Source organism: Gracilinanus agilis, chromosome 2 (genome assembly GCF_016433145.1).
Source record: "Gracilinanus agilis isolate LMUSP501 chromosome 2, AgileGrace, whole genome shotgun sequence".
NCBI classification, from domain to species: domain Eukaryota; kingdom Metazoa; phylum Chordata; class Mammalia; order Didelphimorphia; family Didelphidae; genus Gracilinanus; species Gracilinanus agilis.
The window spans coordinates 539,259,009-539,284,539 of record NC_058131.1 but is presented as its reverse complement, the minus strand read 5'-3'; the positions used below and the strand labels follow the sequence as shown (position 1 = coordinate 539,284,539).

At 41.4% G+C, this 25,531-nt stretch overlaps 3 protein-coding genes across 3 annotated transcripts in view; 1 reads left to right on the top strand and 2 right to left on the bottom strand.

The window, feature by feature from the left end:
* The window catches only part of NUTM1 (NUT midline carcinoma family member 1), a 14,858-nt gene extending 4,586 nt beyond the window's left edge, over window positions 1–10,272 (bottom strand). Inside the window, exons 1-3 of the mRNA XM_044665151.1 lie at window positions 9,563–10,272; window positions 6,139–6,267; window positions 872–1,011 (exon numbers count right to left, since the gene is read on the bottom strand). Coding sequence (XP_044521086.1) covers window positions 872–1,011; window positions 6,139–6,267; window positions 9,563–10,257 — 964 coding nt within the window. The 5' untranslated portion in view covers window positions 10,258–10,272. The remainder of the gene's footprint in view (window positions 1–871; window positions 1,012–6,138; window positions 6,268–9,562) is intronic.
* A 3,692-nt stretch (window positions 10,273–13,964) lies between these two features.
* Window positions 13,965–15,947, top strand: NOP10 (NOP10 ribonucleoprotein). Its single transcript, XM_044665152.1, has 2 exons — window positions 13,965–14,133; window positions 15,516–15,947. The coding sequence occupies exons 1-2, from the start codon at window positions 14,080–14,082 to the stop codon at window positions 15,654–15,656; spliced, it is 195 nt and encodes a 64-aa protein (XP_044521087.1). The 5' UTR covers window positions 13,965–14,079; the 3' UTR covers window positions 15,657–15,947.
* A 4,309-nt stretch (window positions 15,948–20,256) lies between these two features.
* LOC123234095 (eukaryotic translation initiation factor 2 subunit 3-like) lies at window positions 20,257–24,721 on the bottom strand. The gene is made up of 3 exons (XM_044660042.1): window positions 24,710–24,721; window positions 23,767–23,967; window positions 20,257–22,126 (listed from the first exon to the last, which is right to left on the bottom strand). The coding sequence occupies exons 1-3, from the start codon at window positions 24,719–24,721 to the stop codon at window positions 20,726–20,728; spliced, it is 1,614 nt and encodes a 537-aa protein (XP_044515977.1). The 3' UTR covers window positions 20,257–20,725.
* Between the last annotated feature and the right edge of the window lie 810 nt (window positions 24,722–25,531).

Below are 25,531 nucleotides of genomic sequence, written 5' to 3'. Positions count from 1 at the left end.
TTTTTTTTGTTTAAACCCTTATCTTCCATCTTAGAATCAATACTGTATATTGGTTCCAAGGCAGAAAAGTGATAAGAGCTAGGCAATGGAGGTTAAGTAACTTGCCCAGGATCACACAGCTAAGAAGTATTTGAGGTCAGATTTGAACCTAAGACCTCCAGTCTCTGGGCCTGGCTCTCAATCTACTGAGCCACCTAGCTGCCCCCAAGCAATATATTTTCATACTCCAAATATTTTCTCTCTCTGAAAACTCAGGATAGAATATGCTCAGTCTGTTTAACTTTTGGTAAATTTTCCTAAAATGTTTTAGTTATGGGTTTTTTGGTTTGTTTTTGGAAAACAAACTAAGATTAATTTTTTTTAAAAGTGGAAGAAATCTGTTAGATTTTGTTGTTGTTGTTGTTCCTAATCTGATCTAAATCTCTTCTTCCAGACAGGTAAGGTATCATCATCTTTCCTTGACAGAGCAGACAACTGATGTCCAAAGAGAATTAATGGAGTTGCCCAAAGTCATATAGCTAGTTAGTTGGAGGATCAAAAACCCAGTATTGTCTCAATGTAATGTTTATTCCATTACACCAAACTGCATCTTCTGAGGGAAAAGCTGCAGAGGCAAGGCAGGGATCGGTTTGGGGGGCTTTTTTTTTTTTACAGGCAGAGAAAAGCATGTAAATAATGCAGGGCAGTAGGCAAATGAGTGCTATATTCAGGTTCAGAACTCAAGCGATCCAGGTAGCAGGAATCGTGGTGATTGATAAATAATCTTGCAAGTCCCAGATGATCTATGGCTGGGTCCTATTCTTTTCCCTTCAGGGGAAATCTGGCTCAGGGGTCTACCCCACAGCTCCTACTAAAGCCTGGGTGTCCGTACCTTGTTGCTGGCAAATCTCAGGGACTGGGGGTCCTGGGGGTTCAAGCTTGGGAGGGGTTGGAGGAGGCAAGCACTGAGATCCACTCATCAGTTGCACCTTCTGAATCTGCATTTCCTCCTCAGCCTCAAACTCCATGAACCTGTACAGGATAAGGAAGGTAAGGAACTGAAGGTAAGATCCACTGACTCACTTTCCAGCTCTCAGGTTACAACATATGGAATCTGAATTGAAGCACCCTAAGCTTAGGGCTCCAGGTCCTATCTGAGTCACCTAAGAAAGTGATCAGAGGGGTCGAAGCAACCCCTATAAGGTCACAGGATCATAGATTTAGAGCTGGAAGGAACCTTAGAAACCACCTAATCCAATCCCCAGATTTTACCCGTAAGAAAACTGAAGCTCACATATGTTAAATGACTTGATCCAGGTCACACATATGGTGAGCCACAGAGCCAAGATTTGTACCGTGTGCTGACCCAATCCGGTGCTCCTTGTCATCACATGTACCCCCTTATCTATGCAACATTCTGGAGAGACAACCACCAAATCAGTTGCAGAGAAGAAAGAAAAAATAGAGGATCTTTCCTGTGCTCAGACCACCTCCTTGGTCTTACTTTATAGCCCCTTCTAGCATCTTGCAGCCCCTGATGATCATAATGCCTATCTTCTGTTGTATTTATCTTTTCCCCAGTGAGATGCAAAGTGCATGTACTAATTTTTAAAATAATAATATACACGCTACTTTAAAATATAATAATATAATAAATACCTTCTATTTCTATAGCACCTTAAGGTTGGCAAAGCACTTTACATACCGTATCTCATTTGATCCTTGCAACAACCTTGGGAGGTAGGTGCTATGAGTATTGCATGTGGTGTGGCCTTGGGATGGGAAATACACTAAAGAGTGCTGGATTCTCAGCTGGTTAAGAAGATGGTAGACAGGAAGGCTTCAGGAGGGCTGGTTTGTTTGTTTCTGTATTCTCAAAGTAGTGGGTATAGAGATTCTCCAAAGGATTCTGGAGTTGGTTCCAATTCATCAGTAGGAAGCAGGCCCAAAAAATAGGAAGGGAGTGGCCTGACCTTAAAAAAGAGGGATGGAAATGGAATCTGAACCCAAGAATATTTCATATAATGAACAAGAATGGCGATAATTAGGATATAGTTCGTAAAGTATTGCCAAGTAGAAGCCTAGAAACTCTTCATCATCAGGATTATATCCTTCTTTTTTGTAAACCCCTGCTCTAAGCAGAGAACACAATTGACATTTAATTCAAAGAACATTGATTAAATACCAATGTGGGTACAGTATTGTGTTAAGCCTTAGAAATACAAAAGCCAAAAGTAACACCATCTCTGACTTCAAGGAGTTTGTATACCATATCTAACAAGGGAAGAGGGTTTTGGGCAAGGGGAAAGAAAGAAGAGTAGTAGTTATATAACATATACATAGATAATCATAACAGAAGGTCGAGTATGATAGAGAGAAAGGTGAGGGCCAGAAAATTTCCTATAGGAAACTGAGAAGGAAGAGAATAATGAATGAATAAGGAAGGCTTCACAGAGGAGTTTGCACCAGTTCTGACTCTTGAAGGAAGAGGATTCCACTAAACAGAGATGAAGGAGGGAGGGAGAACATTCTGTGCACAGAAATCTATTCATGCAAATGCATAGTAGTCAGAGATAGCATGTCAACTGAGACTCAGAGCATGAGAAAGAAAAAAATTTAATAAGGCAGGAAAGATATTAGAATTATATTGTGGAAGGCATCAAAAGCAAGTTAGCATATTTTATCCTACAATGATTGAAGAGCTTCTGAAGGTTTTTGAATAGGAGATTGACATGGTCAGACCTGTGTGTTATTTTAGCAATGATGTGAAGGAGGAATTAAGAGAGAGGAAAGGACCTTTTAAAAGCCTACCCTATAGTAGTCCAGGCAAAAAGTAACAAGGAAATGAAGATCCCACTATGGAGCTTATGCTCTAAGGAGGATCAATGACAGAAATAAAGGGTTATGTATATGTGTGTGTGTGTACACACACATACACACAAATATATATATAAAAAACAAAATATTCATAATAGTATTCTTTGCAGTAGCAAAAAAAAACATGAAACAAAATGAATGATCACGGACTAAGTAAGTGATTTAAAAATTCAAGTATATGAATACAATGGAATATTATTATACCATAAAAAATTATGAATTATATCATTTGTGAAATATTGAAAGCTCTTCCAAACAAATTCTTGAACAAAGTAATGAAGACTGAAGAAAACAGAATCAAGAGAACATAATGATTCTAATGATGTAAATGATAACATTAAAAAACAGTCAAACTATGGCAAATTGTAATCGTCTCTGTCCTGGAAAACTGTCAGGGAAATATGCCACCTTCCTCCAGGTAAAGATTCAGGGAGTACAGATGTGGAATACAATATCTATACTGTTAGATGCAGTTGCCTTGCACTAATTTTCTTTGCTTATATTATTGTTGTTCTTTACAAAGAAGGGTTTAATTTCATGGGGGAGAAAGAGAAAATGAATGCACTATAATATGCAAAAGTTAACAATAAAATTCTCTTTTGAAGTAATGATACAACTGAACTAGATTGAGCCAGAATGGAGTTGAAAGAAGAAAACAGATACAAGAGATTTTGTTGAGGCAAAATTGACCAAACTTTGTACCGGATGGGATGTGGGAAATGTGGGAAAGGAGAGAACTGAAGATAACCTTGAGATTTTAAGTCCAAGTAAGTGGGAGGGTGATTGTACTATCAACTGAAAAAGGAAATGTGAAAGGAGAGATAGCCTTAGTTCGGGAAAGCAATGAGTTCAGTTTTAGACATGTTTAGTTTGAGATGATAGAGGAACCTAATTAAAGATGTTGAGCAGACAACTGGATATTTGAAACTATAATATTCAGTTGGGGAGATGAGAGGGTTTGGAAAATTAGGACTGTATATGTGTATTTAGAAGTTATCTTATAGGGGTGAGAGGTGAACCTGTGGGACCAGATGATAAAATGAGATCATATTTGTAAAACACCTTGCATACTTAAAGCATTCTATAAATGTTGGCTATCATCATTATCATCACCAAAGACCACCTAGGAGAAAGTTTTAAGGGACATCTCTACTCAGAAAATAGGAAGAGGATTAAGGAAGCAGTCAAACTCTCATTGAGAACCAGGAAAGAATAATGATACAAAAATCAGTGAGGTATTTTTAAAAAGCATGGTGAGGCCTACATGAAATGAAAAACAAAATAAGAAGAATCAAGAGAACACTACATACAGAAACAGAACAAATATTTCAAGAATAACTTGTGAATGTCTACCTCCAGAGATAGAACTGATAAATTGAAATGGGAAAGATATAGTTTTGTTTTTGTTTGTTTCTTTTTTTGATAAGTAATGCCTTTTCTGGTGTGGGAAGGAGAGATGGAGGGAGATACTGGGGATTTTGATGTAGCCAACAAATAAAAATGCTAACATAAAAATTTAAAAACAATTTTAAAATACTATTATTCTATATTAAACAAAAAATTTTCTTCTTCCCAGAGGAAAATGCAACAAATAAATAATTGTATCACAAACAAGACCAAAAAAAAAAAGAAATCAATGCAAAAGAATATGTATCTAAGAGGGTAAAAGAGGCCAAGAGTGTTGAATAAGGCAGAAAGGTCAAGTTGTCCAATCTGAAGACTAAGAAAAGATCATGGAATTTTGTAATTAAGAGACCATTAGCAACATTTTATAGCAGTGGTTCCCAAACTTTTTTGGCCTACTGCTCCCTTTCTAGAAAAAATATTACTTAAGCACCTGGAAATTAATTTTTTTTTTATTTTAATAGCAATTAATAGGAAAGATAAATGCATCTGTGGCCATCACCCACAAGGGGGCGGTAGCACCCACTTTGGGAATCACTGTTTTATGGTGATGGGGTTGAAAAACTATTCTACATGGATCTGAGCATGGAATGGATAGTGAAGAAACAGAAAAAAGCAAAAAATGACTTTCTTGGAGTTTAGCAATGAAGGGGGGAAAAAAGCTACTGGACTACAGCTTAAGGTTCAAGGGAAGGTTTTTAAAGTAGGAGAGACCTGAGCATCTTTATAGAAAGTGGGGATCAAGCCCACTGTTAAATTATAGAACTGAATTGAGCCTACAGTCAATAGCCATATAAAACAAAAAAGGACACCTGGAATCCCTTTCCAAAATGGCTTGTCCCCATATTAGGACCATGCTGAATGGCAGACTAGAATTTGCCCAGGAGAAGTGGTTGATATCCAGTTTATATTTTATCCTACAGGTATGAAGGAGTCTCTGAAGGTTTTTGAGGAAGGGAGTGAAGTGGTCAGATATATGTTATTTTAGCTGTGACTTCAAAGAGGAATTGGAGAGAGAAAGGAACTCATTTAGGAGATTTTAAAAACTGAGGAAAAAAAGGATCCCACTATTGGGCATTTAAGAGATCAATGATAAAAAGGTGTTCCTGCAGCTACAGGAATCCTAGAGCAAGAACTTCTGGTATAGGAATGGTATATTTGGAAGAAAAGAAAGATGAAGAGAAAGGGGTAACCAAGCCCAGATGAAAGGGGGTTTGGGGGCATGAGGAAACTATGGAAAGAAAGAAATGTAAGCTGAACCTAAATATCCAGAATTCCAATAAACAAAGCCTGCCCATTTCTTAACATATTTCCCACTTCCCAGCTTTTCTAGATTGAATGATCTTCTAATGCTGCAATTTCCAATGCCTGGAGAATGGAACGTTTAGCTGGAAAAGAACTATCTATCGGGGGTGTCTCCCACTGGTTTTCTGTATCAGTACTCTGGAGTCTATAAATACTTAACAGACTTCCGGGCTCAAATCTAGCCAACATCAAATCACCACTGAATCCTCTCAGGCCATGGTCCCCAAAGAAAGGGAGCTCCTAAGAAGGGATAGAGAGGTTCAGGTGGGATGGACTGTAAATCAGCTAATCCTGAGAATAGTTCATGATGGGTGAAAGAATGGATGAAACAGGAAGATCTAGCAAGAGAAGGGCTAAGGCTGGGAACATGCTGCAAGACAAATGGGGGTGGGATACCTGGGACTCGTGAGAACCTTGTGTCGTCCCACATCTGTTCTGCCTCACCACATACCCTTCAGACACCAAGCTGCCGTTAGAGCCCCTGGACTCCCACCCAGCCCACCCATAATCATCCCGTCGAATGATCCCTACATTAGATCCTTCCTCAGTCAAGAGAACAAGGGTCACACTCACTTTTCTGCCATCTCGTAGAAGATCATTCGGTCAAAGTTGCTACTGCGCTCCCACTCCTGCACCGCCCGTGGCAATCCGTCCTCCAGAGTCATAGCTGGCTTTAGCCGGGCCAAGGAACGAAGCACTGGGCTAAAAACACCCCTAGTCCTGTCACACTCCCACCTATCCAGGCAACTACCCACCTCACACCCACTCCTCCCATCCTTCTCCTCCATTCCTCTCCCCAGAGGATCTCACTCGGATCTACCTGGCCCTCTCACAGCCCACATCCAGTCACACAGGGTAACTCCCTCTCCTCAATCCTTCTTTCTATCAGAAATTGGGCACATCTTTTAGAATGTAAATTCACTGAGATTAAGAATTGTTTCCGTCTTTGTGTATAGTATCATCCCCAAAACATAGCAGGTAAAAGTTATTTAATTTTTCATATTGCTTAAATGTTTTAGTATAAAATTTTTATATCTAATTACATTTAAATATTTATTTTAAAAATTTCTTTAAACCCTTACCTTCCCTCTTAGAATCAATACTGTGTATTGTTCCAAGCCAGAAGAGTAGTAGGGTCTCGGCCATGGGAGGTCAGTGACTTGCCCAGGGTCACACTGGTAAGGAAGTGTCTGGGGCCAGATTTGTACCCTCAAACTCCCATCTCTAGGCCTAAACTCTCAATACACCAAGTCATAGCTGCTCACCATTCAATTCTGGTTCTCATCCACTGAGCCACCTAGCTGCCCCCTATTAAATACTTTTTGATTGACTAATGAATCCATCTCATAGAATCTGTGATAGCTGTTAGATTTGAGGGGCTGTCGCATAAGAGACCAAAGTAAGGCCAAAAAGAGTCAGAGGCAGTCAGAGACAGAGAAAGAGATGGAGGCCACTTAAAATCCTACTCCAGTATTTCACAAGTTCTCCATCGCTGTCCAGAACACTTGACGGGTTCTATCAAGCTAGAAGCACTTATAGATCCTGTTCACCGAGGGTCAGCCTCGCTAAATTTGGACAGGCTCATCGCCAGACTTCCCACCACAGGATGATGTTTGGGGGAGCCATGAGAAAGCATGAAACTGTCCACCAAACGCGTAGTCAGTTTACGGTCTGTGTTAGTGAAAGAAGCAACCACGTGTTGATGGCTGCCATGCCTGCAGACGTAATTGGCATCTTTTTGTCTCTCCTTACAAAAGCTATTCAGGGGTAGCTAAGCCCGGATGCCCGAGAACTTGAACAGGCAATCAATCTACAGCACTTAAGACACTGTTCAATGGTAGGAAATAGTGATTGCCAATCGTCAGGACCGGGGGCAGAGCTTGTCCTTGTTGTTTTCCTACTTGCCTTCTTTTGTCTTTCTCCTAGTTCCAGGGGCTTCCCTTTTCTTCATTGCACCCTGTCCTCAAGGATTCAATATCTTCATACTGTCCTCTAGCAACCCAAGGCAGCCTAGAAGAGTGCCTCTAAAGAGTACCCCATTATTACCAAAATTACCTCTTCCATAGTCAAAAATCCCATTTCCTCAATATGATGATCTTAAGCTATATGTGTTGGGAATGAGGATGAGGATGATGAGGATGGCTGAGGAAACTGAGGCAGGTAGTGGTTGAGTGACTGGACAAAGGTCACGCAGCTAATAAGCGCTCTGAGGCAGGATTTTCAGCCTGATTCTAGGTCTAGCTCCCCTATCTATTGTGCACTTTAATTAGATAATTAAGATAACTCACAATAAGGCAGGACTCATGGATAAGATTACTCCTGACAAGGATATATGAACCTTAAAGCAGGAGCTTATTAATCCAAATAAAGTATAAATGAAGGAATGTATATCAGGTATATTTTTCTGGAGGGGTTAGGGAATCTTCTAGCTGCCCTTTATCCCTTTTTTTGTCAGCAAAATAAAGATCAAGACTCAGCATCCAAAGTCAGTTGGTACTCCTTTATCTATGCCCTTGAATAGGGCATTCCTCATGCCTAAAACACACACCCTTCTTAATTCTATTTCTTAGAACCCCTTCCTAAATGAAATCTTCCCTAATTCCTTCTAGTTTCTAGTACCCCTCAAAATTACTTTCTATTTATTTTGGATATTTTGCAGCTAGTCAAAGAAGTAGCTAGTGTTCTGGGTCTAGAATCATCAGAAAGATCTCATTTCAAATCCTGTCTCATGGAAGAGCACTTACTAGCTGTGTGACCTTGGGCAAGTCACTTAAACTCTATTTGTCTCCATTTTTTTTCTATTAAAATTGGGATAATAGCACCTACCTCACAAGGTTGTTGTGAGGATCAAATAAGATATTATCTGTAAAAATGCTTAGCATATGGTCTGAAGAAAATTAGGCACTTAAAAATGCTTATTGTCTTCCCCCACTATCCCCACTTATATATGTACAATGTCGGTTCACCCAAGAGAATATAAGTTTGTTGAGGGGTAGAGATGTTTTCATGCATTCTTAGTGCCTGGTACATACCCAGACTGCTGCAATTAATAAATGTTTGTTGATTAACTCTCTTAAACAGCTTGATGATGTAGTAGAAAGAGGACTCGTATCAGAAGTTAAGTCAAAGAAGACTTCAGTTCAAGTCCTGCCTCAGACACTTGCTTCACTGTACAACCTTGAGCAAGTCACTGAGCCTCTGCCTGCTTCAGTTTCCTCATATGTAAAAGGAGGGTAGTAATAGCACCAACCTCACTTGCTCAGTGTTATGTGGGTGGCTGAGTTAAGGTACATGGAAGAGTTTCCTTTGTAAATGTGCTGAGTTTTCTGACGGGCTAAAAATTTATGGAACCTATGTGCAAGGCTACATATAAGGCTCTGTTTCCCTAACGTCCTGGGATTCACATTTTTCCCCCAAGGTAGAAGAGAACAGAGAAAATGTCCCAGGCACTGAGCTTTGAAGGGACTGAGGTGAGGGTCAGCAGTGTCTTAATTTTTGGCAACTGAGAAATAACTAAAGGAGGTAGCCAGGAAAGAGCATGAGACCCAGAATGTGAGATTTGGATACTGTCCCACCCTCCCACTTTTCACTTACCCCAAGGCTCCTTTGCCCTTTCAATATATCCCCTAGCATGTATGCCACTATCTTGTGATCTTTTTTCATCTTTCAGGGCTGCCCATGATTGTCATTTAAACTTGATTCCACCAGTATAAACATAAAGTAAAGGCACACGGTGTTATTTGTTTCCAGACTTGCACCATCCTAGGAATTATCCCTGGCTGGTTGACCGGTTTAAACTGTTCTGCCTGTGCCTGAATGTGAAGGAACTACCTTTTTTTTTTTTTTTCTGGCAAATTGTACTGTGGTCCCTGACCTATCATCAGATATTTCCAAACAACTTTAGTCTATGGGCCCAGCCGTCCTCTCCTGACTGTTCCCTCCAGAAATAGTCTGGAGGCCTCTACAGACATGGCTCCCAAAGCAAGCACTCACTCACATGAGGAAGCAGGAAAGGGCTTCTGCATCAGGGCTCCGGGGTAGGTGTCTCCGGGCCAGCGCCTTGTAACGTTGCCAGCGACGGAAGTTCTCATAAACACCCTTGGAGGTGCAGGAAAGGTCACCCAGGGAGGGTTTGGGACGAGGTGGTGGTGGGCCTCCCTCCCCAGGAGTTCCATCTAGCCCCCTCCAAGCCTTTTCTGGGGGTACAATAGGAGCTAATTGGGCAGTGGGTGGCGGGGCTAAGGGAGGATGGGTAGGGGGCCCCTCTCCTTCACTAGCCTGGGCCACCCCAACAGCCTTAGCAAGGAGAATGGTCTTGACATTGGTGGCTGCTAGAAATCGAGGTGTGGGGCCTTCAGGGCCCCCCCGGGGGGGACCTGGGGCAATCCAGTTGAGGGCAGTCTGAGTAAGGATAAAGGTCTGAGTACGGGGCGCCTCAGCTGGTCCCCCTTCTGTCTTGACTTTGACGATGACCTTACCAGCGCCACCCCCACTAGGGCCTGCTCCCCCATCCCCTGTCACCAACAGTGTACTAGGGAAAGCAGACAGAACCAGAGGGCTACCAGGAGGGAATGGTGAAGAAATGGGAGCTTGAGGTGGTGGCTCCCAGGGAGGCTTGTCTGATGGTCCTGGAGGGGGTGGGGGTAATGGAAGTGAGGTACAGGGTGGGACAGGGCCGGGCTTCGGGGTCATTTCAGGTCCAGACAATGGAGGAGCTGTTGAGAAAAAGGAGGGAATGGAGCAGGAAATGAGGCAACTAAAGGCCTCAACATCTGAGTACCCTTTGGACACTATTGCAGAGCTGGTCACCTAACACATAGGGTAAACATCTTTGAGAGTCAAAAAAAAATTAAAATTAAAATTAAAAAAAGAAAAAAAAAGAAGAAAAAGAAAAAAAGGCAATGCCCATAACGTCACTGATAACCTCTGTAAAAGGATATTATTGGCATGCTACCTCCACTGGGTGATGTTTCAAGAAACAAGACACGGTTGAGGATGTAGACTCTAGTCTAAATGATCGCTCTATTGCAAATATTAATAATATGGAAATAGGTCTTAATCAATGATACATGCAAAACCCAGTGGAATTGCTCATTGGCTACGGGAAGGGGGAGGGAAAGAACATGAATCATGTAACCATGGAAAAATATTCTAAAATAAATAAATAAACACACAAACAAATGAATGAATGAATAAATGAGCAAATAAATAAATAAATGAATAAATGAATGGATAAATAAATAAATAAATGGGGGGAGGGGGAGACAGGGTTGATATGCAGAAGGTAATAACTCAAAGCATGACCCCTCCTAGGAGGTTGAGCACCAGATGGGAGTATCTAGAATCTGTCCCTTCCCAATGCTCCTTTGGTATCCCTAAATTAGAGATAGACTCAGAGAAGTTCCTGGTCCCATTTCTTCATTCCTCCCCTTTTTCATTTCCTTGCTCCTTTTAAGTCCCCTGTTCTTCTCACCTAAAAGTACAATAAAAAAAATTCTATTGCTATAACCAGTTATCCCTAAAACTCCCATTTCTGTTTATGGGAGGAGGATCAGAGATACCTCTCTACTTTCTGCCACTCCAGACTCTGTTATCTCTACTCACTTAATCCTCTCTCTAGAGTATTTCTTCCTTGAGGAGGAAAAGTCGGCAGAGATTCCTAGAGGCTCTCCATCCCAGAAAATTAGAGGAAGTAATAAGGGGGCAGAAGTAGGAGTGAACAAAAATGACAGGTTTTCCAAAATTTCAGGCAGCTAGCTGCTAGTCATAGTGAAATTTGGCAGTTGCTGCTAAGTTTGATTCTGATTCTATCTATGGTTTACCTGGATCATCCCTTTAGAAATGGAAGCTTCTCAAGGAAAAGACTTTTAATTAACAAATAGTTATTGAATACCCACTGTGCACAAGGTTTTGGGAATATAAGAAAATATAACATCGCATAGGAAGCAGTCTCTGCTCTCAAGGAACTTACAATCTGGTTGAAGAGACAAAGTAAGACACACGAAAAATTATAAAAGAAGCCTTCTAAGGAGAATCCTCCATTCATAATAACAAGAGTTTAACAATCCACCAAGGCCTAATCTTACCTCACCCCACAAAGGACATAAAATTCACGGTTCTTCTCCCTGACCATAAAATGGTCATGGAGTCATGGAAGATGGTGGAGAAGCTCATCACCCTGATGACAAGCAAGAAAAGATCAGGACATGCTAGCCATAATGAAAGAGGGAAGGAACAAGATGAGATGGGTTAGAGAGCCTAAGGTCCTAGGATAGTTGAAACAACTCAGAGTAAATCAGTAGTCTATGATCCAACCTTGAATGAATGATCATGTATTAAGCACCTCCCCAATATTACCCAGTCTTTAGTGCCTGCTAAACCAAAGGAACAAACTCCAGATGGTCCCTGAGCAGAAAAAAAGGTTACTAGGTCCCAAGGAAACTGAGCTATTCCATCCTACAGCAGCTGTTGTATAACTATTAACCTATGGAGGTGACATTGTTTTGAGGTCTCCTGCAGTGTCCTAGTTTCTTAGTTAGCTCAGGACATGCCTCAGCAAAAGAAGACCACTGGCCAAATTTTGGTCAAAAGCCCTTTCTGCCCAATTCCCTCTATCCTCCCTGATCTATTATATTCCTGCTGAAATAGCAATTTCTAAATCAAAGATTTGGGAAACAAAGGTCTAGTTGCCAGAAAGAAGCATATAAATGTCAGATCTCATTTCATTTCACCCTTTTAGCCTTCTTGAAGGGGACTAATGCCTAAGGGTTGGAAGTTTCTTGCCTATTTAAATGAATCTGTTAATGATCCTCTTCTCTCAGAGCTACCTGGCTCAGTTCCTCCAAGGCTTCCCAGATCAGCTTGAAGACATTGGCTTTGTGAACCCCAAGGCTCCAAAATAGTTCCCCAACCTCCCCAGGTCTGTTGCCTGAGAATAGGATGGATCCATTGATCTCTCTCTTAGCTCCTACAGTTCAGGCCAAAGAGGTGATCCCCAGGATTACAGTCCCAAATTTCTGTCCCCAGGGTTTGAGGGGGTAGGGGGCATGGATTATTGTGACAGGCCCCCAGCCCCCGCTCACCTCCATCTGGGACTGGACCCTCTGGCTTGGGCACTAATCGGGGCTGCCTAGCAGCCTCCAGGATTGGGCAGGGGTCAGGTCCAGAGCCCAGAGGGTGACCTGGATACAGTAGCTGCCCAAGAATTGAGGGTAGCAGAAGGGAAAAGATTGAATCAAAACAGAACTGGAACCTAGAAACCAGGGCATTCTGCAATGGGGGAGGGGAGAGAAGAGTGAGGGCAAGGCCACCAGGCTAAAGAACATTCTATGTAGGGAAAGAGGAAGGATATGGAAAACTGAGCTGGGAAGGCACAGACAAGAGAGAGCTTATCTTGGAGTCAGGAAGATCTGAGTTCAGATCCTAACTCAGACAATTACCAGATGAATGACCTTTGCCAGGCAAATCACATCTGTATAATGAGGGGTTGGACATTAAGATCCTTTCTAGCTCTCAACATCTGTTTCCACATCTGTAAAATGAGAGGTTGGGGCTAGAAGGATGCTTCCAGCTCTCAGTCTATGATCCACTGATCCTAAGTAAGTGGTGCAATGAAGCTCTCTCCAGATTCCACACACAGAAATTAAACTCACCTTCTTGGTCTATTATTTTGCATTATGTTTCTCAGATTTTCCAAGTTCATCACTTCCTTATCCCTTCCACTCATTCATTTTTAACTTCTTTTCTGCTAACCTACTCTTCTAGCATTCTTAAGCTTCTAGTCTTTAATCTCATTCATCCATTCTTCAGAATGCAAGATGCAGTCAAGAGAGCCTGGGCTCACATCTCTACTTATCCCCTGCGTGACCTTAAGCAAATTAATGAACTTGTCTGATTTTCAATACCCTCCTCTATAAAAATGAGGGGTTTGACCCAGCACCTCTAAGGTCTCTATTTCCCAGCATTCAAACCCCGGTCAAGGGCAGCTGGGAGAACTTGGCGCCTGCATTTATTTGCCCCCTGTAAAACTCTGGGTATTTCAATTCTTAAGGGAAGTACTTACTGGAGTGTGCATGCAGGGGAGGGACGTTCCAGATCTGAGTTCAAAAATATCAACTTCTCTGTCCCTGAAGGAAGGGAGCAGACCTGAATCCTTGGATGATGACCTCCTCTGGCATTAGAAGCCCACTCTCCTTCCTCACTTAGACTCTTCTGTACCCTATTCCAATTTCCAGGACAGGGATACACTCCCAATTGCAATCCCTGTGCTAGGACTCCCCCTTCAGGAGGGCAGGAGGAGAAGCATCAGGGACTACAACTCCCAGCATGCTGCGGGGAGCTGGGGGTGGGTAGGCTCAACTTCCCGGAAGTGTTCCTGGATAAACACGTGAGACGTAGGGGCAGGCCTGGGTTTCTTAGTTGTAGTCTGAGTGTCCGAGGCTGAGGCGGAGTTGGAACTGTAGTTGAACGGCGATTATTTGTGGCGTTTCTGGTTTCTGAAGTGAATCGGCCGCGATGTTTCTGCAGTATTACCTAAACGAGCAAGGGGACCGGGTCTACACTCTAAAGGTACAGATAGGAAGCTAAGCCCTCCTAGCCACTGGGGCTGACTTGGGAAGAAAGGCGTGGGAATTGTACGGACTTGAGAGAGCAGGAGGTTGGGTGAGGGAGGAGGGAGAAATTGTTAACCGTAAGGGCCTTTAAAAAGCCAATTCAAAATCAATAATTCGTTAGTATGCTAGCATTAATGTGACACTTTAACTTTTGTAAGCGCTTTTACAATTATCTTCTTTGATCCCCACAACAACGCCGGGAGGTCGGTGCTTTTGTTATCCCCATTTTACCGAAGAAAGTATTGAGGCTAAGAGAAGGTAAACGACTTGCTCGATTCACTTATTTTTCCTGGTAGAGCCCTTTTTTTTTTCTCTCATTATACAGATATCCTCGAATGAAAGCGAAAATTTATTTAAAAAAAAAAAAAAGACAAATCAGGTGAACATTTGTTAAGCGCCTATTTTAAACCAGATACTTTACTTGGCGCTAAGGATAAAATATAAAAAAAAACAGCCTTTATCCTCAGGGAATTAACATTATAATGGAGAAACCACAGGTAAATATGTATAATCTCTACAAAAGGTACATAGTAACTTCCAGTAGTGGGGTAGGTGCCCAGGTGCCCGCTGTGATAGGAATCAGGGAGGGCCTCGTGCTGGGAAGCGCTTTTTGAGCTTTACTGTACTTTTTTTTTTTTAAATCTTGCCTTCCGTCTTAGAATCAATACTGTGTATTGGTTCCAAGGCAGAAGAGTGATAAGAGCTAGGCAGTGGGGGATAAGTGACTTGCCCAGGGTCACCCAGCTAGGAAGTGTCTGAGGTCAAATTTGAACCCAGGACCTCCCATCTCTAGGCCTGGCTCTCAATCCACTGAGCTACCCAGCTGCCCTCTTTACTGTATTTTGAAGGAAATTGAGCTAAGGATTTCTAGAGTTGGGGAAGAAACAAAATGCATTTTATATTTCTGTATAAGCACATAGATGAATCCCACTCGTGTGGTATCTATCCTAAACTTTCATCTCTCCTTAGGCAGGCTTCCCATCTCACCCTCTTTCCCATTCTCTCCATTGAGTATTTCACCTTATAGTCAGTAAACAGTATTAAGAACCTACTCTACACCAGGCACTGGGATGCCAAAAGGAAAAAAGACTTTCCCTTATCCCCTCATGGAGCTCCTAATCTAACAGTTTAATCATACTTTGCACTGCTTTTGCCAGTGAGCACTTAACAGATACTTGCTGATTGGTGCTGGGACTTTGTAGGAGCTGAGTAAAATGGGTTTTGGGGGGAGGAGCCAAAGGATAAATGAGAATAAATTATCAGAAGAGCTCCTGTACTGGAGAGGTGGCCACATCAGAAGAGAGAACTCATGTTCAGTTCTTTTTGTTCCCTTAACAGAAAACAGATCCTGCAGGACAACAGACCTGCTCAGCTCACCCAGCCAGATTTTCTCCAGATGACAAGTACTCAAGACACCGGATCACTATCAAGAAGAGATTCAAGGTTCTCATGACCCAACAAGCACGATTGGTCCTCTGACTTACCAGTTACCAACTGATCAAGCAATGGCAACCACCAGGGACCCTAACCCAAAAATCTCTTCTACCTAGGAGACCTCATTCAAAAAGAACCCAAATTTTTGACTCTCAACCCATTCTCACAATTTTGAAAATTACTTCCTTTTGTACTTTTGGTTCTTGGAATCTAGTCTCAATTTACTTGTATTCCTGACTGTACTTGGTGGCAATCAATTTAAGATGAAAAAGTTTAAAGTTGTACATCTTTTCAATCAGTGCTAAAGGTTATTAAAGCTAAAATGATTTAAAGGTTTTTTTAATTGGGGGCAGAAGAATTTTGTTTGATTTAATCAGAGGTGATAAATGAACAGATTGATGGGCCTAGAATCGGTAAGACCCAAGTTCAAATGCAGCCTTAGATATTTATGAGCAATGTTACCCTGTGCAAGTCACTTAACCAGTTTTGCCCTAGTTTCCTCAGCTATAAAATGGGAATAACAATACCATGAAGGATTATTGTGAGGATCAAATGATAATATATTTGTAAAAAGGTGTTTAGCACAGTACCTAGTACATAAGTAGGTGCTATGTAAATGTTTATTCCCTTTCCTGAACAGAAAGTAATTGAATATCTCCTTTTTAAATTTAATTTTTTAAATTTTAGAATAATAGAATGTTGTTGTTTTTTTAAACCCTTGTACTTCGGTGTATTGTCTCATAGGTGGAAGATTGGTAAGGGTGGGCAATGGGGGTCAAGTGACTTGCCCAGGGTCACACAGCTGGGAAGTGGCTGAGGTCGGGTTTGAACCTAGGACTTCCTGTCTCTAGGCCTGACTCTCACTCCACTGAGCTACCCAGCTGCCCCTATAGAATGTTTATTTAAATGTAAAGTTACTCACTTCTATAAAAATTAATTGGACTAAGTAATCAAGTTTCTTTTAGCTACATATATATCCTGTTGATAACTTTAAATATCTTGCCTCTCTGTAGTGACATTGACATGAAAAACAGAACAATAGGGCCCAAAAGAGATGTTTTCTGAATGGGTTGGGTGATAAAAGCAAAACCCATTATTTTTAAACAGAAAGTTATCTTTGTTCTAGGGAAATTGTAAACCTTAAGGCACTTGTGTGTATGTGTGTGCTATCATTCTCTGGAGTCTCACAGTTTCTCCCAAATTCTGAACAGGTTAGTATTGACCAAAGAACCCTCAAAATATGAAGATACAACTTTTTGACTCTTTACTGCATTCATCCAAATTCCTGAATTTAGATTGATTTTGGTCAAGATAATAGTTTTGTCTTCCTACCACCCTTTGGTAGTTTCTTCCTCAAAAAGTACCCAGCTTTGAAAATGCATGTAAGTGAAAGCAATAATATATCTATTAAAACAATAGGAAGCAGCTAAGTGGCTCAATGGACAGAGCTCTGGACCTGCAGTTAGGAAGACCTTAGTTCAAATTCTGTCTCAAACAATAGCTTTGTCACCTTGGGCAAGTCATTTAACCTCTCTTTATCTTAATCTACTAGTGAAGGAAATAGCAAACCATTGGCATCTTTGTCAAGAAAACCCCATAGACAGTTTTGGCATGGTCCATAGATTAAAGTTGGACACAATTGAACATGACAAACTAAAACAGTCAGTTGAGAGAGGATAATCCAGCACTAGATGCAAAGAGACCCTATGAAATAGAGCCCTTATAGGGAGGAAGGTAGCCATTAAGTTAGTTGTAATAGGCATAAAGAAGGAAGTACTTCAAACTCATTTGGTAACCCTCAAGAAAATGTTGAGATGATAAAAATTAGGTGGAACATAGGGGGTTGTTTTTTAGGTCTTGAACAGTATAACTGGTCACATACCACCTGAAACACCCAACCTCCTAACACTGCTCAAAAAATCAGTAAATATTCTATGTTCCAAACACTGGTAGGTGGTGGAGAAGTGGGGGAAAAAATAACAAAAGTAGAAGGTATTATGATGATAGGTAGTATGCTCAAAATTAGGATGATCTGACACTAGCTGTGTGACTGAACAAGTCACTTAACATCTCAGTCCTAGTTCAGTTGTAAAATGAAAAGGATGAACTTCATGGTTTCTAAAGTTTCTTCCAGCTTTTAAAATTTATGATCTTATTTCTGAAGAAGTTAAATTATCCTTTCTACCAACTAGTACAGGGGTCGGCAACCTTTTGGGCCGTGAAAGCCATAAATGCCACATTTTTTAGAATGTAATTTCATGAGAGCCGTACAGTGCTCACAGTGCGCGCTCCTATAATAGCGCCTGAAAAAAAAAATTGACTTTATGGCTCCTGCAGAAAGAGACATACGTTGCCAACCCCTGAACTAGTAGATGTAGTTCCTATCATGGAATCAGGCAGGACAGCTTAAATGGGCCCTCTCTAAAAGAAAAAACCCTAGACACTGGGGTTACAGAGACAAAAATGAGAAACATTCCCTACCCTTAAGGGGCTTACATTTTTACTGGAATCCATGTGGTTGTAGGTGTTCAATAAGTTGAACTTCCAACATTAAGTTAAAGGGATGGTGAAATGAGTTTATTGCTAAGTCAGTCGAATACCATCATCAAATCATCTTTACAGGCTGTGTGTATTGGTCTAAAATGAATTTGAGAAAATTGCTTTGTGAAGAAAAAATAGTATATACCAAAAAGCTGTATGTTGGGAGAGGAGGGGAGTGTCAATTTTATATGATTTTTCCCCCCTGAATCAAAAATCTGGACCTTTCAAATCTTTTAAGTTGGGCTTTCATAAGTTCTATTGTAAAAGGATAGACAAGCCCCTCAGATCTCTCTTTTATAAAAAAGACAAAGTACCCCATAACCTTTGAAGATGACAAGGCAGTTACTGAAGAGAGAGGATGATAGCTTAAGTTGGGGGCTTTTATAATTTATCTGGCAAGTAGAAGACAATTAGGGTGTTAGCTCAGTTTTGACTTTGACTAGTTTGAGACTTTACTATGATCCACAGCACAGCCCTGATTTTATTTTCCATATCCAAAAGAAAGAATTAACACTTCCTATTCTTTCAAGGGGACTTTGTATTCAAGTAATTTATAACAAATGCAGGAAAAATGGTAAAATTGATAGAGACATGGGGCTTTCCTCCAAAATATAGAAGAGTATGGCAGCATAATATAGATTAGCATACAGTATATTCTATAGAGTTGCAGCATGTTTTTAGATGATGACATTTGCAGACTTGGGAGGAGGAGGCATGATTGTTCAGATACATTTTTTCAAAAAAGAAAAAACTCAATGGAAATGAATTTGTATATATGTATACACATAAATACACATGTATGTGGGTGGCTGAGTGGCACTCTGGGGATAACTACCAATTCAGGGTTCCTTGTGAGTGCACCCCTAAAACACCAATTCACAAAACTCCAATAGTGTTTTAACTTTTAGTCAATCAGAAGACATAATTTGCTCAATGCAAAGGCATTTAATGAAATGACATAACAAGGATAGTAGTAATACAACATTTATCCATAAACCTGGGGCATGCTATCATAAATAACATCTTAAAGCAGGAAAACTGTGTCGAGTTCTAAAATGGTGAAGCACAGACATAAGGAACACATGTGCAAGTGCAAAGACAGGTAACTCATGCCTCTCGATTCTGCAGGGTCAAAGAGCCACTAATGTCCATGAGCAATAAATCCAATATTAAATCTATTATCTACATTTGAATATTTCAGAGTTTATACTCTGCTGCTATAGCCTTCAAGAATCCAGGATTATCTATATGCTAAAAAGACAGTGTAGCTCTACATATATATATAACCTTTGCATAAAAAAATACCTTCACTCATGCAAATCAGCAATACAAGAACATGTGTTATATTAAATATCAAAAATTAATATCAAATAGTAAAGTGTTTGAATAAGGCTCTTAATCAGGAAAAAGCCGTCTAGACATTTTACTTCTGACAGCTGGCTTTACAGCAACCCTAGCTGAAGCGACAAGTTTAACCTTTTGGGAAAGCAAGGGCTTCTAAGCAAATTTTGTGATTGGAACTCTTAAATAGGTCAGAATTATGTGCAGCTTGGAAGTAGGCCAGAAGATAGTGCTGTGGGACAGAAGGGAGGATTCAAAGCTATATGAAGGATGACTAGCTTCAACATTAAATGGGAATTCCATTCTTTAATCTCTTTTTCTTGTTCCTAACTAGCTGTTTAAGTATCAAAGACCTGGAATCTGAGGTTTTATGGGCCATTTGGAAATAAGAGCATGGCTTCCCTGGCTTAAACTTTAATTACAAGCTAAAAATATTGCTAAATCTGGATATGTTCATTAATTTATTCCCAGGGCTGTTTGCTTAATGCAACTCTGCCAAAACCAAGTGTGAGGAGGAAGGCCTGAAGGCTAGTTTAAAAGTGCCAGAGAACATTCTAATAAGCCAAATAACATCCAAATGAATCTATTATTGTCACTAGACACTTAATTAACACCATATAAAGTCATATACCTTAAGACAAATATTTTTTTTTTTTTTTTTTTTTTTTTTTTTTTTTTTTTTTTTTTTTTTTACCCCTTNNTTTTTTTTTTTTTTTTTTTTTTTTTTTTTTTTTTTTTTTTTTTTTTTGGTCTTCAAAACAAGTTTTATTTCTTTTAAGCATTTTACTGTCTAAACAATTTTTGAGGCCTGGGCTATTCAAAGGAACAATGAAAAAATAAGAAAAACTTTATTTCAAACAGTTTTGTTAAATGTATGACAATAAAGCTGTTTTGACTGTTGTAAACATATCTTAATTTCAAACCTGCATTGTTTATTAATTTCAAACCTGCACTGATGTATAAATTAGACATGTAGTATGAGAATGATTAATTTCTGCTAAAATGTGGAACAAATCCACCATTATGCCAATTTTTACACTTATTGCAGACACTGACTAGTATTTTAATACCAGAGGTTAAATTTTCATCACAAGAAATGAGAAAACTAACCAGCGTTTACTAAATGTAATGAGCTGAAAAATTAATTCCCCATTATTGCTCTGAAAATATACCCCTAGATTTAAATGGAATCTTTCTCTTCAGCCAAAGTTAGGCATTCAAGTGGTAGTTCTTTAATCATCATCTACCGTTGGCTTGATTGTAACTCCTCTTCTTATCTGACCCCAGCCAATCAAACGCCAATGTTTCTCAACTCTTCGACTAAGGGCAATTTTTTCTCCGATTTCTGTGCAGACAGGGTTAGTAAGAACAATTTTGCCTAAATCAGCCTTTACTGCACTGACTCTTCCTCCAGTAGACAAGGAGCCTATGTTCACCATGAGCACTTCATTCTTGGACAATTTTTGCACTTTTGCTGCTTTTTTGTCTCCTTCGGTACGCACTCCTAAAAGTCTTCTAAGCAGGAAATAGGAAATTTCCAATTCTGTGAAGATTTCAGGCAATGCTCCAACTGCACCAAGAACCTGTCCCACCATTCTGTCAGCTCGGCACAAAGTTGGATCAATTTTTGTTCCAACCCCAATAAGGCCTCCAGGAGCAGCATACTGCAGGTCATTATGCTCTGCAAAAAGTGATACAATTTTGGAAAAGATTGGCTTACACATGAGTTTCCCTTCACTATCTTTAGAGACAATGCCAGGCCTGACCTCCAACTCCTGCCCCACCTTTAATACTCCTTTGAGAATACTACCACCAGCCACACCACCCTTAAGGTCATCAACTTCACAACCAGGCTTGTTGACGTCAAAAGACCGAATAACAATAAGTCTGGGTTCTGAAGTAAAGTCTCTTGGGGGTACTGGAATTTTCTTTACTATGTATTCACAAACAACTTCAATATTATACTTCAGCTGAGCAGAAATTGGAATAATAGGAGCTCCCTCTGCAACTGTACCTTGTACAAATGCAAGGATTTGTTCATATTGTTCCTTAGCCTGACTTTCCTTCACCAAATCAATCTTATTCTGTAGAATCAGAATGTGCTTTAATTTCATGATTTCAATGGCTGCTAGATGCTCAGAAGTCTGAGGTTGAGGACAAGACTCATTGCCAGCTATTAATAACAGAGCTGCATCCATGACTGCTGCACCGTTCAGCATAGTAGCCATCAAAATATCGTGACCAGGACAATCCACAAAGGAGACATGTCTGACTAATTTGAAGTTTCCTTTAGTTCCTGGAATGTCTGTAGGAAATTCATCAGGTGTGCTACTTCCACAAGATCTGTAACATTCTGGCCGAGAACAACTTGGGTCATCAAGTTTGTAAATCTTAGCATTAGCATATCCCAATTTAATGGTAATATTTCTTTCCAGCTCATTTTTGAATCGGACAGTGTGAACTCCAGAAATAGCTTTTACTACTGTTGACTTTCCGTGTGCTACATGACCAATTGTACCTATATTGATCGTGGCTTGTCTGCTGATAACTTCATGTGAAAGCGGAGTCAACTTGGTAACATCCAAGGTGGTCAAATCCTGGCGAGATAGATGTGGCTGCCCCAGAGTCACTCCCTTAAGACAAATATTTTAGTGGCATTATGTAAAGAACCCAGAGCTAGGAATTATGAGATTATTTCTAATGTCCTTTCAGATCTTAAAATTACTTATTCTAATACTGAAAATAGAGTCCCTTGCAGATCAAAGCATACAATTTTTCACTTTGGGTTTTTATTTGGGGGGTTTTGGAGACAATTTGGATCATATAAACTTCAGAAAACTTATGTGGAAAATTGTTATTATCTACAATTAGTAAAATAAGCATTTTACCAAAAAAATACATTCCTTACTCCCAATAAAACTTACAGTCTAATTTGGACAATAAAGTTATGTTAATGTAAACCATGTATGTCCACAACTTACCTTGAGGGTCCTATGCTTAAGGGTTAAATCTGACAATATTTTTCCAAGAGACACCAATAGATCAATGTAAAAAATTTGGAGTTTTCAACTGTGTTTTTGAACCCTGTATTTCTGAGGCAATTTTCAAGTTAGTGTTTTACTTTTTTCACTTTATCCCCACAAATGCTACACTAGATACTTATAATAAAAGATCAAGTCATTAGGAAGATATGGAAAACAATGCTTTCAGTAATTTTCCAGTGATGTATTGGAAGTTCTAGATTTGTAGTTAAAAGACTTTATTTTCAATCCATGCTCTATTTATTAGTTCTGATCATGGACAAGTCATTCAACCTCTCAATCTCAGTATTCTCATCAGTAAAATAATAGTATTCATGAATCTTGAAGAGCTTAAAAATCTAGAACAAACACTTCTCTATCTGAGAAAACTGGTTCTTTGTGTGAAGTCATAGCTAACTAGCATAGAAGCCCTAGTTGACCAAAAAAAAAAAGTCAGTGATCATTATACCTCTAGGATTAAATTAAATTCTAAGGTCTGTTCTAATTTTCAAACCCTATAAGCTAAGCATGTTTGGGGTAACTTTTAATGGTATAATGGAAAAAACATTGAATTTATTTCACCAACTGTGTGACCTTGGACAAGTCAATTTATTCCTCCTGGGCTGTTTCCTAATCTGTTGGCTTGACATCTCAAAGGGTTCCCTCTCTTCCAGCTCTAAAACCCACAATCTGGCCCCATTTAAAGCATAAATTAGTATTGATATTTCCAGAGCATCCAGTGACAGTCACACTTGTTTCTAGGAAAGAATAAATCCAACCTTATTGACCATCTAATCCAGGTCCCTCATTTTACACTTGAGAAAAACTGAAGCCCAGACAAGTTTAAGTGAGTTGCCCAAAAACAGAAAAGTGGTGCCATTAGCAGGATTTGAAGCCAGGTCCTCTGACCCCAGAGCCAGAGCTAGGACTTTTTCCACTACACAATTAAAACCGGAAGGGACCTTAAAAGCCATCTAGTCCAGCCTCTTTATTTTAAAGTCAAAGAAACTGAGGCCCAGAGAGGTACTCTGGCTTGCCCAGGATTCCTTTCCACCCCACAAAAGACATTAACTCTCTGTCCTCCAGAGTCGATGGCGATGTCATTTCTGCCACTCTCCCCGCCCCTTATTTCTCCAAAGGTTCTTCTTTCCCCTACCCCGCCCAAGTAAACAAATTCTCCCCAGGGCTCCACCGCCCTCCCCAAATCTGCCCACCACTGGGGGAAAACGAGCAAGGTCCTATAGTATGCCCACTTCCAGATGTAGACGGTTAAGCCTCTTAGGTGCCAGAAAGTTATCGTCTGAAGTGACTGGCAGCGGGGCGGAAGTGCACCAGCCAGAGGTAGGGCGGGGCTTTGTAGTCGGGGTCGCGCGAGACCTTTCCGCTTTCCCCGACCGTTCCCCGCTACCCTGAGGCGCGATTTCTCCTAGCCCGTTAGCCTCGAACTGGAGATGCTTACAGTGGGGAAGTAAGAGAGGAGAGAAAGGATATGGCGGGTTGAACCCAACTAAGGAAAGGAGGAGGAGTGATAGCGAAAGGCAAAAGCTGCCCTAACGAATTTACCGAAGGATGGCAGCAGAAAGGGCGGAGCCCCGGAGAAGGATGCGCGCGCCCCTCTCTCTACTTAGTTCCCCCCGCCTCTTCCCGCGCGTCAGACGCATCAGGCTCCGCCTCCTCCTGGCCCTAATTAGCCGTGGCTGGAACAGTTATTTGTCTAGTAAACAACCGCTGCGCGCGCATCTCGCATCAGCTGGGCTCCTGTGATCTCAGCACCAGATAGAAAGAACCTCCTCTTGTTCCTCTTTCTCCTCTCCTCCTCCTCCTCCTCCTCCTCCTCCTCCTCCTCCTCCTCCTCCTCCTCCTCCTCCTCCTCCTCCTCCTCCTCCTCCTCCTCCTCCTCCTCCTCCTCCTCCTCCTCCTCCTCCTCCTCCTCCTCCTCCTCCTCCTCCTCCTCCTCCTCCTCCTCCTCCTCCTCCTCCTCCTCCTCCTCCTCCTCCTCCTCCTCCTCCTCCTCCTCCTCCTCCTCCTCCTCCTCCTCCTCCTCCTCCTCCTCCTCCTCCTCCTCCTCCTCCTCCTCCTCCTCCTCCTCCTCCTCCTCCTCCTCCTCCTCCTCCTCCTCCTCCTCCTCCTCCTCCTCCTCCTCCTCCTCCTTCTCCTCCTCCTCCTCCTCCTCCTCCTCCTCCTCCTCCTCCTCGCCCTGTCCTCCATCCTCGCCTCTCTTGGAACCAGGGGACAACCTGCGTTGTCATCTCCTCTGCCCGAGACCCGGAGGGACACGCAGCGACCGTGTCTGCTGGAGGAAGGCCGGCAGGGGGCTGAGCTGTGCCACGGCCCTGGTAGGGGGAGGAAGTCTTCCGGGAGAGGAAGGGGGGCCCTGTATCACCAGTAGGAGAACCCAGTGTGTGAACAGTCGGAGGGTTCTACTGATGACTGGGGACGATCTACCTGCAACCACTTTGACCTGCAGCCTGGGCTGGGTCTGTCCCCTAGCTTTCCTCCACCAGACCCCAGTGTGACCTCGCTGCCTGGAGAACAACGAGCAGGCTGCCCCCGAAAGCCCCCTTGCAGTTGGTCATCTCTGGAATCCTCTGCTCCTTCTCCTTTCCTCCTTCTTCTCCTCCTCTGCCTCTCCCATCCATCTTCTTCACGTCCTCCATCAGAGTGGTGTAGGATATTTTTCCCGTTATGCATGCGCACCTTTTTCACCAGACCCAAGTGGATTATCTGCCTCAAAAATATCGGGTGTCGGTACACACATCTCCTCCCTGCCAGACCTGTGGGGTATTCACCTGATACACAACAGGTGTCTGGGTGCACACTTTTTGGTAACCAGATCTATGCTATGTTCACCTGATAACGGCGGTCCTTTACGTTTCTTCTGCAACTAGAACCCTGGGATACTCACCTGATAACGACTACCTCAGCCAGAACCTAACCTTGGGCCGAGCGAGGGGGAATAAGGGTAGTGTCACCTAACCAAAGACTATGGCTGTGAGCCTTCAACACAGGGCTAAGGAA